The sequence below is a fragment of the Saccopteryx bilineata genome, chromosome 3 (assembly GCF_036850765.1).
Source record: "Saccopteryx bilineata isolate mSacBil1 chromosome 3, mSacBil1_pri_phased_curated, whole genome shotgun sequence".
In the NCBI taxonomy this organism is placed as follows: domain Eukaryota; kingdom Metazoa; phylum Chordata; class Mammalia; order Chiroptera; family Emballonuridae; genus Saccopteryx; species Saccopteryx bilineata.
Window position 1 is genome coordinate 120201133 of NC_089492.1, and position 16235 is coordinate 120217367.

General features: G+C 40.4%; 1 protein-coding gene across 3 annotated transcripts in view; it reads left to right on the forward strand.

Annotated features, from left to right (window-relative positions):
* Positions 1-16235, forward strand: part of UGP2 (UDP-glucose pyrophosphorylase 2) — a 62413-nt gene that overhangs the window by 38188 nt on the left and 7990 nt on the right. For all 3 annotated transcript variants that reach the window (XM_066267234.1, XM_066267236.1, XM_066267233.1), the window contains 3 exons: positions 12577-12762; positions 14017-14150; positions 15570-15867. In XM_066267234.1, coding sequence (XP_066123331.1) covers positions 12577-12762; positions 14017-14150; positions 15570-15867 — 618 coding nt within the window. The remainder of the gene's footprint in view (positions 1-12576; positions 12763-14016; positions 14151-15569; positions 15868-16235) is intronic.

Consider the following 16235-nt stretch of genomic DNA (forward strand, 5'->3'; position numbering starts at 1 on the left):
AAGGTCTCCAGCTTGAGCGTGGGTTCATCTGGCTTGAGCAAAAAGCTCACCAGCTTAGACCCAAGGTCGCTGGCTCAAGCAAGGGGTTACTCAGTCTGCTGAAGGCCTGCAGTCAAGGCACATAGGAGAAAGCAGTCAATGAACAACTAAGGTGTCCCAACGAAAAACTGATAATTGATGCTTCTCATCTCTCTCCGTTCCTGTCTGTCTGTCCCTATCTATCCCTCTCTCTGACTCTCTCTGTCCCTGTAAAAAAAAAAAAAAAAAAAGGAAAGAAAGAAAGAAAAAAAAGATAAATAATGTATTTAGTGATAAGTGACATGGTTATAAAAAAAAGATCAGGGTGCAGAAAATGAGAGAATAGAGGTAATACTTTAGACAGGATAAGCAGAGAAAGGAAAGGCCTCTATGAGTTAATATTATCTAAGTTAACATTGAACAGAGATCTACAAATTATTTTATTGTTGGTCTCACTACATTTATTAAAAAAACAAAACTGTTGAATAGGTGTGGGTGGGATAATATGAAAGATGGCAGAAACTGTAAGTCTAGAATAATTTTTTCTGCATATAGGTTGTTTCACAGATGACTAAGTTCTTGGTTCACTTTGAAGAAATGGAATTGGAAATCACAGATGGTACATTGTTGGTGTGTTTTACATAATATTTTTACAGAAGGCATTGAATATTACTGTTTTAAAAAATATTTAACAGTTCATGCCTGACCTGTAGTGGTGCAGTGGATAAAGCGTTGACCTGGAAATGCTGAGGTTGACAGTTCGAAACCCTGGGCTTGCCTGGTCAAGGCACATATGGGAGTTGATGCTTCCAGCTCCTCCCCCCTTCTCTCTCTCTCTGTCTCTCCCTCTCCTCTCTAAAATGAATAAATAAATAAAATTTTTTAAAAAATATTTAACAGTTCAGATAAATAATACTTTAAAAGTTTTATTTAAAATTTTATTTTTTATTGGCTGTTAATTGTTGCTTGAAATATTTAATCAAGAACTATTATTTATAGTAATTGTTTACTGTACTTTGAATTGCTGTGATCCTTAATTTCATGTAACAAAAAGGTACAGTATTCAAGGCTAGCTCCCCAGGGAGGGCAACCACGAGACTTAAGATGAAAATAAGCGACTTTTATGATTCTGGCTCCTGGTAATAGTTCTTGCCGGGATGTTTACTAAATCTGATTTTGTAACTGAAGTAGCAGATTGTATTAAAGGGTACTGAGCATGAGTTACTGAGTTGGTGCTAATGAGTGTAATTGTTTAGAGAACAGTGTTGGTGTCAAGATTTCTGACTTGTTCTCTGAAATGACCTCACTTTTTCTTATAAAGTTTTGACTTTGGACATGTGAAGACTTAATACAGGAATAGAACTTAGTGTCTGAGTAGGACAGCTGATTCCCTCCACTCCTAGAAAAATTGCCCTTTTGTGTTTATGTCCACAGATTCAGTAACATTTACCATTGAATCATTAAAATTAATTTTTAAAAACACTCCAAAGATGTGGGAGTTAATAGCTGGCAAAATATAAATATGTACTTGATTTGATAGTTTGCCTCGTGTTCTTATAATTATAGGTAGAAGAAATCAAAAGAACTTTCTTAGGAAATGTACTTTTCCAGGCTTAGCTTATAATGTTCATGATGTGATTGTTCATTTTATTTGCTTATCACGGAGGGATTATTTATAATTACTACACTAATATTATGGCCTGTGAACATTACAAAGCAAAGTATGTATTTATTTATATTTTAGTGAGACTAGGAGAGGCAGAGAGACAGACTTTCACATATGACCCTACTAGGATCCACCTGGCAAGCTCACTAGAGGGCAATGCTCTGCCCAACTGGGGTCTTTGCCCCATTACTCTGGAATGGAGCCATTTTTTTAGCTCCTGAGGCAGAGGCCATGGAACTATCCTTAGCACCCAATGCCAACTTTGTTCGAACCAGTGGAGCCATGGCTGTGGAAGGGGAAAAGAGAGAGAGAGAGAAAAGGGAGGGGTAGAGAAGTAGATGGTCACTTCTCTTATGTGCCCTGACCAGGAATTGAACCTGGGACATCCACACACCCGGCCCACACTCTACCATTGAAAAGTCTTAAATTCAGGTTTTCTTTATCAAATGTGTGTTTAACATATGTTAATCCAATACTTTTTTTTTTTTTTTTTTTCATTTTTCTGAAGCTGGAAACAGGGAGAGACAGACAGACTCCCGCATGCGCCCGATCGGGATCCACCCGGCACGCCCACCAGGGGCGATGCTCTGCCCATCCTGGGCGTCGCCATGTTGCGACCAGAGCCACTCTAGTGCCTGGGGCAGAGGCCACAGAGCCATCCCCAGCGCCCGGGCCATCTTTGCTCCAATGGAGCCTTGGCTGCGGGAGGGGAAGAGAGAGAGAGGAAGGCGCGGCAGAGGGGTGGAGAAGCAAATGGGCGCTTCTCCTATGTGCCCTGGCCGGGAATCGAACCCGGGTCCTCCGCACGCTAGGCCGACGCTCTACCGCTGAGCCAACCGGCCAGGGCCAATACTTTTTTTAAAAAAATTAAAATGAGTGTTTCTAATTTGGTGTCTAATCAGTAATGAAACCACTTTTGCTTTAAACTTAGTATTTAATGAAACAAATAAGCTTTTTATCCAAGTACAACAATAAATAATTTCCAGAAAATAGAATTTATTTATTATTAACTCTATTTGTCCCGTTTATTTATTCACTTATTTACTCAACAAATATCTGAGTTCCGCCAGTGAGCCTGACACAGGTGATGGATGTGGTAGTGGAATCCAACATTGCAGTTTCTGCCCTCATGGAGTTTGTAGCCATATAAGAGATGTGAAGCACTGAAAACACAATTTGGAGGGCAGTATAATAATTGCAGTCATAGAAGCTGATAGTGCCTGAAGCAAGAAGCGGGGTGGTACCAGATTCACTCAGGGATAAGACAGCTTCGAAAGGAAGTGATGTGTTTGCTACATGCTTCTTGGACTCCTTGACAAAGTAGATGTGTGCCTGAACATATACACCCACACAAAAGACTTTAAACATTAAAAAAAAAATTTTAATTGTGGGAAAAACACATAATAAAATTTACCATATAAACTATTTTTAAAGTGTACATTTCAGTAGTGTTAAACATATTCACGTTGTGCACCCAATCTCCAGAACTTTTTCATCTTGCAAAACCTAAACTCTATACCCATTAAACAATTTCCCTTTCCTCCTACACCGACCCTGGCAGCCACCATTCTGCTTTCTGTCTCTATGAATTTGACTACTCTAGATACCTCATAAAAGGGGATAAAAGACCTTTTTAATCTTAAGTTTTCTTTCTATTAAAATCTCTTGAGCTCTGCTACCAGTTACACCTCTGTAGTTTTATAATACTTTCCTGGACAAATATGATAAGATATAAAGCCTGGGGACTGTTATAGCTTGCTCTTGCCAGTGGAAACACAAGGCCAGCATGGCTTCCAGTAGATCCTGCTTTCTGCGGCCGTCCTGTGGGGTTGTTGTCAGGCAGTATGGAGCTATTTTAGGAGAAGAATCGTTTGAAAAGGCAGAAATATTATTAAAACTTGCATTTTTCTCATTTCAGAGGACTGTCTTAAACCAGGGTTTACAGATCTTTTCTGTAAAGGCCCAGATAGAAAATATTTTAGGCTTTGAAGGCTATGCAGCCTCTGTCATGCCTACTCAACTCAGCCATGGTATCCTAAAAGCAGCCACAGATGACATGGGAACTAATGAGTTCCAGTAACAGTTTATGAAAGCAGGTGGCAGGCCTGATTGCAGGGGTCTCCAAACTTTTTACACAGGGGGCCAGTTCACTGTCCCTCAGGCCATTGGAGGGCTGCCAAATACAGTGGTCCTCTCACCACCAATGAAAGAGGTGCCCCTTCCAAAAGTGCAGTGGGGGCTGGATAAATGGCCTTAGGGGGCCGCAGTTTGGGAACGCCTGCATAGTGTGTTGCTCCTTGTCTTAAACAATTCTCAAGCTACACATAACTAGCAAGAGACTTTGGGTGACATCCATACCTGATAGATCATTAAGCTGCTTTGTGACTTGGAACAGAGAAATTCAGTACCATATTTTATCAAATTTATGCCATTGATTATCAGTTTTACCTTTTATGTACTGCTAAGAAAGAAAAAACGGCAACCAATTAATTTTAGGATCCCATTGGTTATATGATGCATCTTGGTTTCAGAAATGTTAAATGTTGGGAGCAGGGGTGCTGGGGTAGGTAAGAAAGTGTGTCTGAATCAGTGATGTAGTGGTAATGCCAACCGACATTTGAATTCTTACTGTGGGCCACCTACTTTGCTTAGCACTTTGTATGCATTATCTCATTTATTCTCATAATAAGTTTTTGAAGTAAATGAAAAAGACTTAGAGCAGTTAATAATTTGCTTAAGCAGTGGGGCCTAAGATTCAAACCCAGGCAGCCTGGCACTAAAGCCCGTGCTCAGCTACTGTACTATACTACCTCATTCACTGTTGAAGTCCTTTTTGTCAAATGATACCATTCACACTGGAATTGAAATAGTTTATTACAGTGATTTGAATTGGGTCATGGAGGAAACAAGCTACATCAGTCCCCTTAGTAAGTCCTTGCAATTTCAGATATTTCTCAGGGCAGCCAGCTACTGGTTTTCATCTTGCTGGTTCCTGTGCCTGCTGGTTTCCTTAAAGAAGAATTATTAGTGAACATCTGATTTTTTTTTTTTTCAAATGAGAGAGACAGACAGGAAGGAGGAGAGATGAAAACTGTCAACTCATAGTTGTGCTTTAATTGTTCATTGATTGCTTCACATAAGTACCTTGGCCAGAGGGCTCCAGCTGAGCCACTGGTGACCCCTTGCTCAAGCCAGCGACCATGGGGTCATGTCTGTGATCGCATGCTCAAGCTGGTGAGCCTGCGCTCAAGCCACATGAGCCCACACTAAAGCCAGTGACCTCGGGGTTTCGAACCGGTGTCCTCAGTGTCCCACGTCAACGCTCTATCCACTGTGCTATCGCCTGGTCAGGCAAGAAAATGTTTTTGAAGTGATAATGTTCCTAAGCCAAGCCAAACTTATGCAGGTAGAGAAGTGTTGGTGCTTAGACCACAGAAAGTATCTGTGATGCCAGCCAGCACGTCTGGTCCTACTGCTGCAGAGGATCGCGAGTGCCACATGTCACTGTTCATCCCCGTCAGCATCTGGGAGCCTTGCATTGGAGATGGTGCAGTCCTGCATAAGTAATGCAGACTTCACCAGGGACGACCTTATTGACTTTTGAAGATACAGGAAATATCCTTTGAGCTCACACAGTCTTGGAGAATTCTGATGTTTCTAGCACAAGTCTGCATTTATTGACAGAACAAGCTGTGAGAGCTTACCTTGGAGAGAGTTTAGGTTTTCAATACTAGTGAAGATTAAAAAGAAAAGTCAAAATGGAGTGGCAAATAAAGATGGCATGCTCAAACTACATCACAGTGCTAACTTCTTATTCAAACCAAACAGAAGTCTTCCCATTGAAATTGTTTGGAAAAAGTTAGTTAATTTTTTGCAATAAAGCAAAAAAATAAATAAAGATGGCACTAGGAAATAGGTGTCATCTTTTATAAAGATTATTTTTATATTCTGTAAATGAAATTTCCACTGTAGTGAAGTCAGTTATATGTAAAATGTTTTGTCTCTGGGAGGTGCAGTTTTCTGAAAGAGCATTGGTTAACTTCTGATTTTTATAAGTGTCTGCTATCTCATAAAGTGCCTCCCTGTTCTGACCTTGAGATGTGGAGGATGAAGAAAAGGGAACTGATGACGTGAGGTTGCATGGGGGGGGGGGTGCAGAGCACCACAAACGCAATGGGGCGTGTTAGGGAGCTTACCCATGTTCCTGGAGCACAGTGTGTCAGATAGGGAGGAAGGGTGGGAGGCATAAGGCCTGAATCATTAAGGACCTTGAAAACTGTGTCTTCCATTTATGTTTAGATTCAGCTACATTTACTAGTGAAACTCAAAATAACAAAGTAAATCTCGAAAGAGAATCCAGAGCTGGTATGCAGCTTGGTCGTCACCAGGAACCTGGGCTTCTCAGTCTTGCCCAGCTGCCGTCTTCAGCATATCTTCTCAGTGTCCACACAGCCACCTAGTAGACCTCAGTCATTGTAGCTCCATTCCAAAATGAAGGAAGGAGGAAGAAGGATACATTCCCTTCTTTTTCACAGAAACTTCCTGGATGTTTTCCAGCTCACTTCCAGTTAATCATATTGATCAGAGCTTTGGCACAAATAGCTACCGGGAGGCTGGGAAAAGTAGTCTTTTATTTGGAGTGGTGGTGTGCCCAGATGAAAATTGGGATTCTAAAGTAGAAGAGAAAAATGATGTTGGGGTAGGCAGCTAATAACTCTGCCTTGCCACCTGACCTGTGGTGGCGCAGTGGGATAAAAAGTGTTGACCTGGAACACTGAGGGTGCTGGTTTGAAACCCTGGGCTTGCCTGGTCAAGGCACATATGGGAGTTGAAGCTTCCTGCTCCTCCCCCCCCCTCTCCTCTCTCTAAAAATCAATAAATAAAATATTTAAAATAAAATAAAAACTCTGCCTTGCCATGTCAGTGTGTGTGTGTGTGTGGGGGGGTGTAGTAAGGGGAAAAACATGTTCATACTCTTTTTTTAAAAAGCCTGCTCACCTGCAAGGAAGGGGGTAAGGAGACTGTAGAGACCACGCAGTAGCATGGGAGAGGTGAGCAGGGTGCTGACTGATAGCAGACTGACAGGACTTGGTCAATGATCAGATGTGAGTAGGCTTCTGAGACAGGAGTGATTGAAGCCATGGAATTGGAGCAGATTGCCAGGGACAAGGAGTCTACTTAGAATGGGTTTGAAAAGGATCAGGCAGAAAGGGGAGGAAAATAGAATGTGGTGTTTCAGTCAAAGGGAATAGAACATTTTACAATTTAGGGAGCAATCAATTGTGTTAAATGCAGCTGAGCGCGCTAGTACAAGAAGTATTAATATTATTGATTGACTTAGTAGTTCCAAGGATGCTGATGACCTTGTTAAGAGTAATTCATTGAATAATGGGGAAAACTAGATTGTACTGGATGAAGGAGTATAAGGAAGGTGAAGGAGTAGAGGTGAATGTAGTGACTTTTCCAAGAAGTTTTACTTCTAAGAAGGAAGATGAAGATAAAAAGGAAGTGGTGTTGGAAGAAATGAGCAAATGCATTGCTGTTTTCTTTGGTTTTTAGATGGCAAATATTTGAATGTGTTTATGCTGATGGGAAGGAATGAAGAGGGAAGGGGTGAAGATGAGACTGGATGATTGAAGAAATGGGGTCCTTCAGGTGGGCACTGGTGGAGAGATTTCCTTAGGGTAGGAGACAGCTCTTGTAACCAGAAGGAAGGGGGAAGAAGCAAAGATGGAGATGCACGAGGGTCCTGGGGATCTGTTGGCAGAAAATTGAGGGCATTTTGTGTATGATGGCTTTTATTAGCTTTATGAAATAGGAGTTTAGCTCAGCTTTGTGGCAGAGAGGGTTTTTTAACTTGTTGGTGGACCATGTGCTAATATACAGGATTTGTCAGCTTTCCCTTAATGAAAAAGAGATCATTGGTCTAGGTCTGACTTTCTGTTATGAAACTAATCTGTTGGAGCTTTCAAATGACCTGGATTCTGATCACACCCTTTAGTAACGTGAAATGAGACAGTATGTGAAGGTGCCTAGCACAGAACTTGGCACACAGACACTGCAGTAAGGGTTGAAGGACTAAACCAGTGTTCTTGGGATACTTCCTGTACATAAGGAGTGTTATTCCAAACTTGTTTGTCTGTTTACACAGATCGTTCTTTCCAGCAAATCTGCTTTTGTTGAAAAAAACAAAATCTTTCAGGTTGCAGTAATCATACTCTTGTGAACCATAACAGAGCAGGTACTGTTAGCTTGTTTGGGATATTTGGCACCATCTCCAGGAATAGCACAAATATGTTACCAAGAACTGGGTTATACTAATGCTAATGGGAACAGTGTGTCCATGACTGTGTGATGAATTCAGCTTTTCTTCTTACTGGAAACTAAGTTGTGAACAGACTTGGCAAAATAGAGATCCTGGTGGACAGTTTTTAAAAGATCTTTTAAAAAATTAGCTTCTGCAGAAAAACTAGATTCACATCCTAGAGGGCTGAATGTTATTTAAAACTTCATATTCTTTACTAGATTGCTGACTACTTTCTTCTGTTCATTCCCCAGAGGAAGTTGGGTATTTGGCCAATTTTTTTATCCCAGTGAGAAAGCAAGAATGGCCTAGCCCCTCTCGCACATTTTGCAAGGAGCCTCATGAGGTTTGCCCACCTCACCTCTCAGGGTTGCCTTACTGTATATTTAGTTGTACGAGAGCTCTTCTTTGAACACGGAATTCTATTCATGTGTGGAAGAAAGAGAAACAGGGTGATTAGGATTGAAAGCACAAAGGTCACACTAGTAATTGATGTGATTCACTCAGATTAACGCTGAGGCCGTATCAGGCAGAGCATGGCACTCCATGTTGTTTCTGAACATCATCCATCTTTGTCTGAGTAAATTGTCTTTGTGCATTCTCCTGAGGGAGCTGAGAAGGGGAAAGTGGGAGTAAAAAAAAAATGTCTGTTGGTAGGTGCATCCAATGTAACTTCAGCTGTTGCCAAGCAACTTCCTAACACAGATCTCCTTGGCTTGTGCAGCTGTGCTTATGGGACTGCTTGGTGAGGTTCCGGTGAGGGTGTGGACAGCATGACCAACAGAGAGAACTTCTGTTGGCATATAGGGTAATTTACATGATGGAAAGTTGTGCTTACCACTTCATTTAAGCTGTGTAATAAACTAGACGAACAGTGTCTCGGCTTGCCAAAATCAAACTTGATATTTTTCTTTGTGCATGCGTGTGTGGGTGGTTGGAGGATTATGGGTATTAGTTGCCGTAAGTGAAAGACCTCCAGAAGAAACTTCTGGCAGCAACACTAACTTGCCACATCTCTTCCCTTGTCATACCTTGTTACCACACATCTTGTCACTCTTCTTCCCTTTCCCTCCATAGTTCTCTGAGTCCTGCTGTTAACAGCCAGTTCCTGTATTGGATTAGCTGCTTTAAAGGTTAGGTATAACAAGACAAGTAGGTATTATTGAAAGCACCACATAAAGAACAGTGATTCTTAGACATTTGTAGAAATATAGCAATTCCTTGCCCACTTAATTAACTTGGGTGCAAAGTTCTAAATGTGGCTCTTCACAGAAAATCCTGGGCACAGAACTGAATGGTAAATAAGTCTTTTACTTGTGAGTTGCCTGGCCTCTGCCCAAAAGTCTTTGGAGCTTAATATTATGCCTAGATTAGCTCATTTTATGTCACACCAAATATTTGAAAAGTAATTCAGAATTAAATTTAAAATTTAAACTCAAGTATACATCTTTTGGCTGAAGGCCAAATGACCTAATGTTAAAATCATTATGAGGCTGAGACCTTATATTACCATTCTAGAATAAGTTTTTGGGATACAAGAAAAAAATTTGTTTAGGCTCCATTGACTCAGTCAAAAGAAATTATCTTCTTAAAGTGTTCTAATAAAACACATTTGTTTTTTGTTTTGTTTCTTTTTAGCAAGAGAGACAGACACAGGGTGAGAGATGAGAAACATCAACTTGTAGTTCTGGCAACTCATTGCTTGCTTTCTCATATGTGCCATGAGGCGGCTCCAACTGAGCCAGTGACCCCTTGCTCGAGCCAGCGACCTTTGGTCTTAAGCCAGAGACCATGGCGTCATGTCTATGATCCCACGCTCAAGCCAGCTCCCTCGGGGTTTCGAATATGGGTCCTCAGTGTCCTAGGTAGACTGTATCCATTGCACCACTGCCTGGTCAGGCCACATTTTGGGTTTTATTTATTTATTTATTTTTCTTATTTTTTATTTTTATTTTTTGTATTTTTCTGAAGCTGGAAACGGGGAGAGACAGACAGACTCCCGCATGCCCCCAACCAGGATCCACCCGGCACGCCCACCAGGGGGGCTATGCTCTGCCCCTCCGGGGTGTCGCTTTGCCGCGACCAGAGCCACTCTAGCGCCTGGGGCAGAGGCCAAAGAGCCATCCCCAGAGCCCGGGCCATTTTTGCTCCAATGGAGCCTTGGCTGCAGGAGGGGAAGAGAGAGACAGAGAGGAAGGGGGGGGGGGGGTATGGAGAAGCAAATGGGCGCTTCTCCTATGTGCCCTGGCCGGGAATCGAACCCGAGTCCCCCGCACGCCAGGCCGACGCTCTACCGCTGAGCCAACCGGCCAGGGCCCACATTTTGTTTTTAATTCACCTTCACAGGAGGTGAACAATTTCTATTCGTACTATTTCTTGAAGACCTTATGATCTAAATGGAATTAAATAGCTAAAAATGGTTTGGTTCACTTTGTTTAATGCTGTGAATGTTAATATACCAAACAGTTCTTTAAGGTTGGAATTAAGGGGCCCTGGCCAGGTGATTCAGTAGATAAAGTGTCAACCTGCCACTACACCCCCACCCCCACCCTCACCCCTGTCAGGACATGTAGGAGAAGCAATAAATATATAACTAAGTGAGACAATGAGTTGATGTTTTTCTCTCCCTCTCTCAAGTCAATGGAAAAAAAAAAAGAATTAAGGTATCCATTTTACATTATTTTGTCTGATATTATTACTTAAATTTATATAAACATTTGTAGGATTAAAAAGGAAATTATATTCTCCCGAAAGATAGCTAGCATTCCATTTTTATGTTTACTGTCAATTTGTTTCCAATTAAATTTAACTGAAATATTTGCAGCTATTGTATACAAAACTAATAGCTGTTAAGATTATTAACATAGCATTTTTACTTATGTAATAATAAGCATCTGTACTTTAGTAAATGTGACATATAATAAATGTTACATGGAATTTTTCACTTCAAGTTATATCTAGAATGTTTACTTCTATTTGAAACAATATTCAAATATTGCCAATTAAGCCCAACAGTGTGCCTGGTGTGAGTAGCTGAGGTTGTAATGATACAATAGGGAACCTACATCATCACGAGTTCAGGGACTCCTGAAAAGGTGTTTAAGTGTAGGAGTTGGCATTTGGTCTTTCTGAGGCTTAGACTAAAGCTGAATACAGATTATTTGGTGAGATTCTAAATTCTGAACTTGATCATCAGTATATTCTTTGCATTACAATGCATTGGAAATGTTGACTCGTGAAGATAAAAAGGAATCCGGTTTTAGCTCATCTTTTTATGTGTCTGGTTGAATGTTTTGTGATGTGATGTGTCAGTGTTATTGAAGTGAAAAAATATTTTTTTTTTTTTTATATATAAATAAATTTTTATTTTAATGGGGTGACATCAATAAATCAGGGTACATACATTCAAAGAAAACATTTCCAGGTTATCTTGTCATTTAGTTATGTTGCATACCCATCACCCAAAGAGAGATCGTCCTCTGCCACCCTCCATCCAGTTCTCTCTGTACCCCTCCCCCTCCCCTCCCCCTCTCCCTCCTTCCCTCCCCCCACCCCCCATAGCCACCACACTCCTGTTCATGCCTCTCAGTCTCGCTTTTATGTCCCACTAATGTATGGAATCCTGCAGTTCCTGTTTTTTTCTGATTCGCTTATTGAAGTGAAAAAATATTATATTGAAGAAAACAATTCTGGTAGAATGAACTGAATAATAATTGATTTCTTGGTTGATTTTTTTTAATTGACCATTTAGAACCACACAGGCTACTAGTCACTTGTCATTTTACATTAATTTTAAGTAAAATTAAACTTCAGCCTCTCAGTTGCATTAGCCACATTTCAAGTCCCCAATAGCCACATGTAGCCAGCACAAATTATTAGACATTTCCATAGTTTAGAAAGTTTTATTAGCACTGTGTCTAGAGAGTGACTGAAAAAGGCACCATTCTGTTGAACTTTTGACTACATACTTAAATAAGAAGAAATTTCTTTACATTGTTTACATTTTTATAAAGTTTTTGTCTTGAAGTAACAGGTTGCCCATCCCTCAGAGATAGTAGCAAATTCAGGACATGGGTGTTGAACAGTGTCTGAAACCCAAGTCCTGCCATTCTGCATTGTTTTCTCATATATCTGAAGAGCAGCATTTTCTTAGATTTATAGTTTTAGAACTGTGGTTATGTTTGTAGTATTCTTTTCACCCTTTTAATCTTTCTTTTAAATTAAGTTTGTTTTGCTATGTTTATTAAATTCAAATAAAGGGAATCAGTTTTCTGATTAATAAACTAAGACTTCAGAACTTATATTCTATTTAATATCTACAAATGGAATAAATAAGGTTTAATTTGCCACAGAATGTCGATCTATATCTGTATTCTAGTCCTTCATACCATTCCTCCTTCTCCTGATACGCTGAATGCACACAAGTAAACGTTATTAAACATGGACCTTTTTTCTGGAAAAAAACATTATATTGGGATATCTTCAAACATATAAGCCACCTTTAAAAAAAAGAACGTGGGGAAAAAAAGAACGTGAAATGAATCTTGAGGACATTATGTAAATGAAATAATTCTTCTTTAAATTGTAGATTCAACCCTATGAAAAGATAAAGGCCAGGGGCTTACCTGATAATATATCTTCTGTGCTAAATAAGCTGGTGGTGGTAAAACTCAATGGCGGTTTGGGAACCAGCATGGGCTGCAAAGGCCCAAAAAGTCTGATCGGTGTGAGGAATGAGAATACCTTTTTGGATCTGACTGTTCAGCAAATTGAAGTGAGTAACATTTCATCTTTCTCACGAGCTACTAAAATTGCTTTTAGTTCTTAGGTTATTATAAGCATTACTTTATAAAGTAACACATATGGATTTGAGCTACCCAGGGAGCTTGCTATCTTTAGTCTATGTTTTAGTAGTATATAAAAAGGTTTGATGTTCCTAAGGGTACATCCGTAGGGTGATGTAAAATCTTTTGATGTTTAAATAGCATGTGTGAGTGCTGAAATGTCCGGATCTGTTTGGACTCTTCTTTGATCTCCCCTCCGCTTCTCCCCACCCCTTCCTTTCTGGTGGCACCCTTCATCGCAGCTGGGATGATACGGCTTTATTAACCCCTTTGGGGAGGCTTGGGAGAATTTCACGTGTCTGGTTGGATGCCATGGATGCTTAGAACTGTCCTTGGCTTCCCTCTTACAGTAAAGTCATTAATCATAGGCCATAAGCTCTTCAGGGGCAGTGGCCTATCTTTTTCATCTCTTTATCCCTAGTTTCTAATATAGTGCTGGCAACTACAGTAACAACCACTAGCAGTAGCATGGCTAACATTTATCCAGGACGTACTACTGTACACCAAGTATTATTCTGAGCTCTTTACACGAATCCACTCATTTGCTTCTCTCAGCAGCTCTGTAAGATAAGTACTGTCACCATCCCCATCTTATAGATGAGGAAAGCCAAGCCACAGAGAGGTTAATTTACTGCCCAAGTTTCCCTACCTAGTAAGTGCAGAACATAGGACAGTCTGACTTCTAAGACCATGTTTTCTTCCCACTCTGTGTTGCTCTTTCTAGAGAATGAAAAGATTTCAGTTGGGGTATGATTCACAACTCTGACACAATTCTGAGAATAGGGAGCTATGTCTTTGTAACATTTGTCCTTTCATCCCCACAGTGCTCTGGACACACACTATATTTAGTCAGTACTTGCTGAGACTATAGGGCACTGTGCTGGGCACACAGCTCCAGTCAGACTGTGGTGGGGAGTCCCTGCTCTGCTGCTGACCTGTGACCTCTCTGGGCCTCAGTTTAGCCATTGCAAAATTGAGACAATAGTTTCTGTTTCACAGAGTTGTGATTTAATGAGCAAGTACATGGTGAATTGCTTGACAAATGGCTTATACTAAGTAGTTTTTTTATTTCAAAATTATATAATGTTTTGGACTTTTTGTGATTAACAATTAAGAGTTAATTTTATACCTTTACATAAAAGAAAAGTAAGTCTGGGTAATCTGATTGTCATTTTCCTCCCTAGCATTTGAACAAAACCTACAATACAGATGTTCCTCTTGTTTTAATGAACTCTTTTAACACAGATGAAGATACAAAAAAAATACTACAGAAGTACAGTCATTGCCGAGTGAAAATCTACACTTTTAATCAAAGCAGGTACAAGGATAAAAAAAATTAACTGTGTGGGGTGTTACTCCTGAGAAAAAACTTCTTTTGTTTAAACCGAGCAGCCTCAAGATGTACATATGCCAATGACTCACATTTGCCAGTGTTTGATGCCTTTAGAGGCCACTTGATAGATATGTGATTGTATAATCACTGTGGTTCTGTAACTTCCTTTTTTTTTTTTTTTTTTGTATTTTTCTGAAGTGAGAAGCGGGGAGACAGAGACAGACACCCACATGTGCCTGACAGGGATCCACCTGGCATGCCCACTAGGGGGCAATGCTCTGTTGCCATTTTAAAACTTGAGGCAGAGGCCATGGAGCCATCCTCAGCGCCCGGGCCAACTTTGCTCCAATGTAGACTTGGCTGCAGGAGGGAAGAGACAGAGAGAAGAGGAGGAGGAAGGGTGGAGAAGCAGATGGGCACTTCTCCTGTGTGCCCTGGCCGGGAATGGAACCCGGGACTCCGGGCTGATGCTCTACCACTGAGCCAACCAGCCAGGGCTAACTTCCAATTCTTAAAAGAGAATCTGCTTCAGAGTCTGTTCTGTGTCCAGAATACTTGAGGACAGCTTAGGCCTTTGCTTTCTGGGGGCATATTTTGGCTCCGGGTGGGGCTATGAAAGTCTTAATATACTCCTCAATATTGATACCCTGCTTTTTCCTATGGAAGAAATTTGTTAACATTCTAATACAGGCTCGGAGGACATTTAATAAATTCTGGGGAAAATCTTTGGGGAAGGGAGAATAAGAAAAAAGGAATTAGGATGATGAACTGTGATAAAGCCAGGCAACTGAGGTAAGAAGGCTTCCATTTAAGGATAGACACAGGTCTGTGTGAACTTGTACGAAGGGATATTTCTGTGCACCTTTAATTTTTTGGTGGTGTTTGTTTTTCGAAGGACTCAGAACACATGTGCTCTGCCTCCATATTCCAATTGGCCTTTAGTCTGTCAGAGGGCTGGCTCTTCCTCCCCCGCTGCCAGCCCTACCCTTGTTCTCCTTAGGAGTAGAAGCGGGCTTCCCTGCGTGCCAGCCTGCTGTTGATTTCCTGTGAAGGAAAGAGCAGCACTTCTGAGTATATCTGTTTATAAGAAAGGACAGTTTTCCCAAATCAGTTTGAGAAAATATACCTTCCCCTCTTGGAGTCATAAAACATAGTAATACCTTAAAAATGTGAGCTGTCCTCCCATCTGTATGACCATGGGAAAATTTTTTTTGCAGTAGATATTACTGTCTAGGAAACTGATTTTTGGACAACAGGTGAGATTTTCTTAAATGGATTCACATCCAATTGCTTACTTAAGATAGACTGAAAATGAGTGAAGTATTTAACTTAAATGAGTTTTCTTAAAGGTCTGGAATGCTCTACAGAGTTGACGTTGAAAAATTACTTTTTTTTTTTTTTAAGGTACCCAAGAATTAATAAAGAATCTTTACTGCCTGTAGCTAAGGATGTATCATACTCAGGGGAAAATACAGAAGCTTGGTACCCTCCAGGTCACGGGGATATCTACGCCAGTTTCTACAACTCGGGTTTGCTTGATATCTTCATAGGAGAAGGCAAAGAGTATATTTTTGTGTCTAACATAGATAATCTGGGTGCCACAGTGGATCTTTATATTCTTAATCATCTAATGAACCCACCCAATGGAAAACGCTGTGAATTTGTCATGGAAGTCACAAATAAAACACGTGCAGACGTAAAGGTAAATACTGAGAGGAAGCCGTTTGGGAATTCACATCCACAAGTTTCATAGGTTTTGTAGCTCAGACATTTTCTTTGCACTGGAAAGTTTTTATGTGAAGCAGAACACACTTTATTCACTTGATAACATCACTGTAAGACAGGGAGATGGTATTCTGTAGAGTGCCCTAAGTTCTATCTGATACAACAGTGTGTGTATAAATCCAGGTTTTTAATACTAAAATCATCTTTATTTTACAAATAATCTATATGGGCAATTTTAACTGAAAACAATTCCACATTCAGGGGGTCCTGGGGTTACTACACTCTTGATATACGTTTTGAATTTATGACACTCCCATAAAAACTTTTAAAAAATTGAGACGTAAG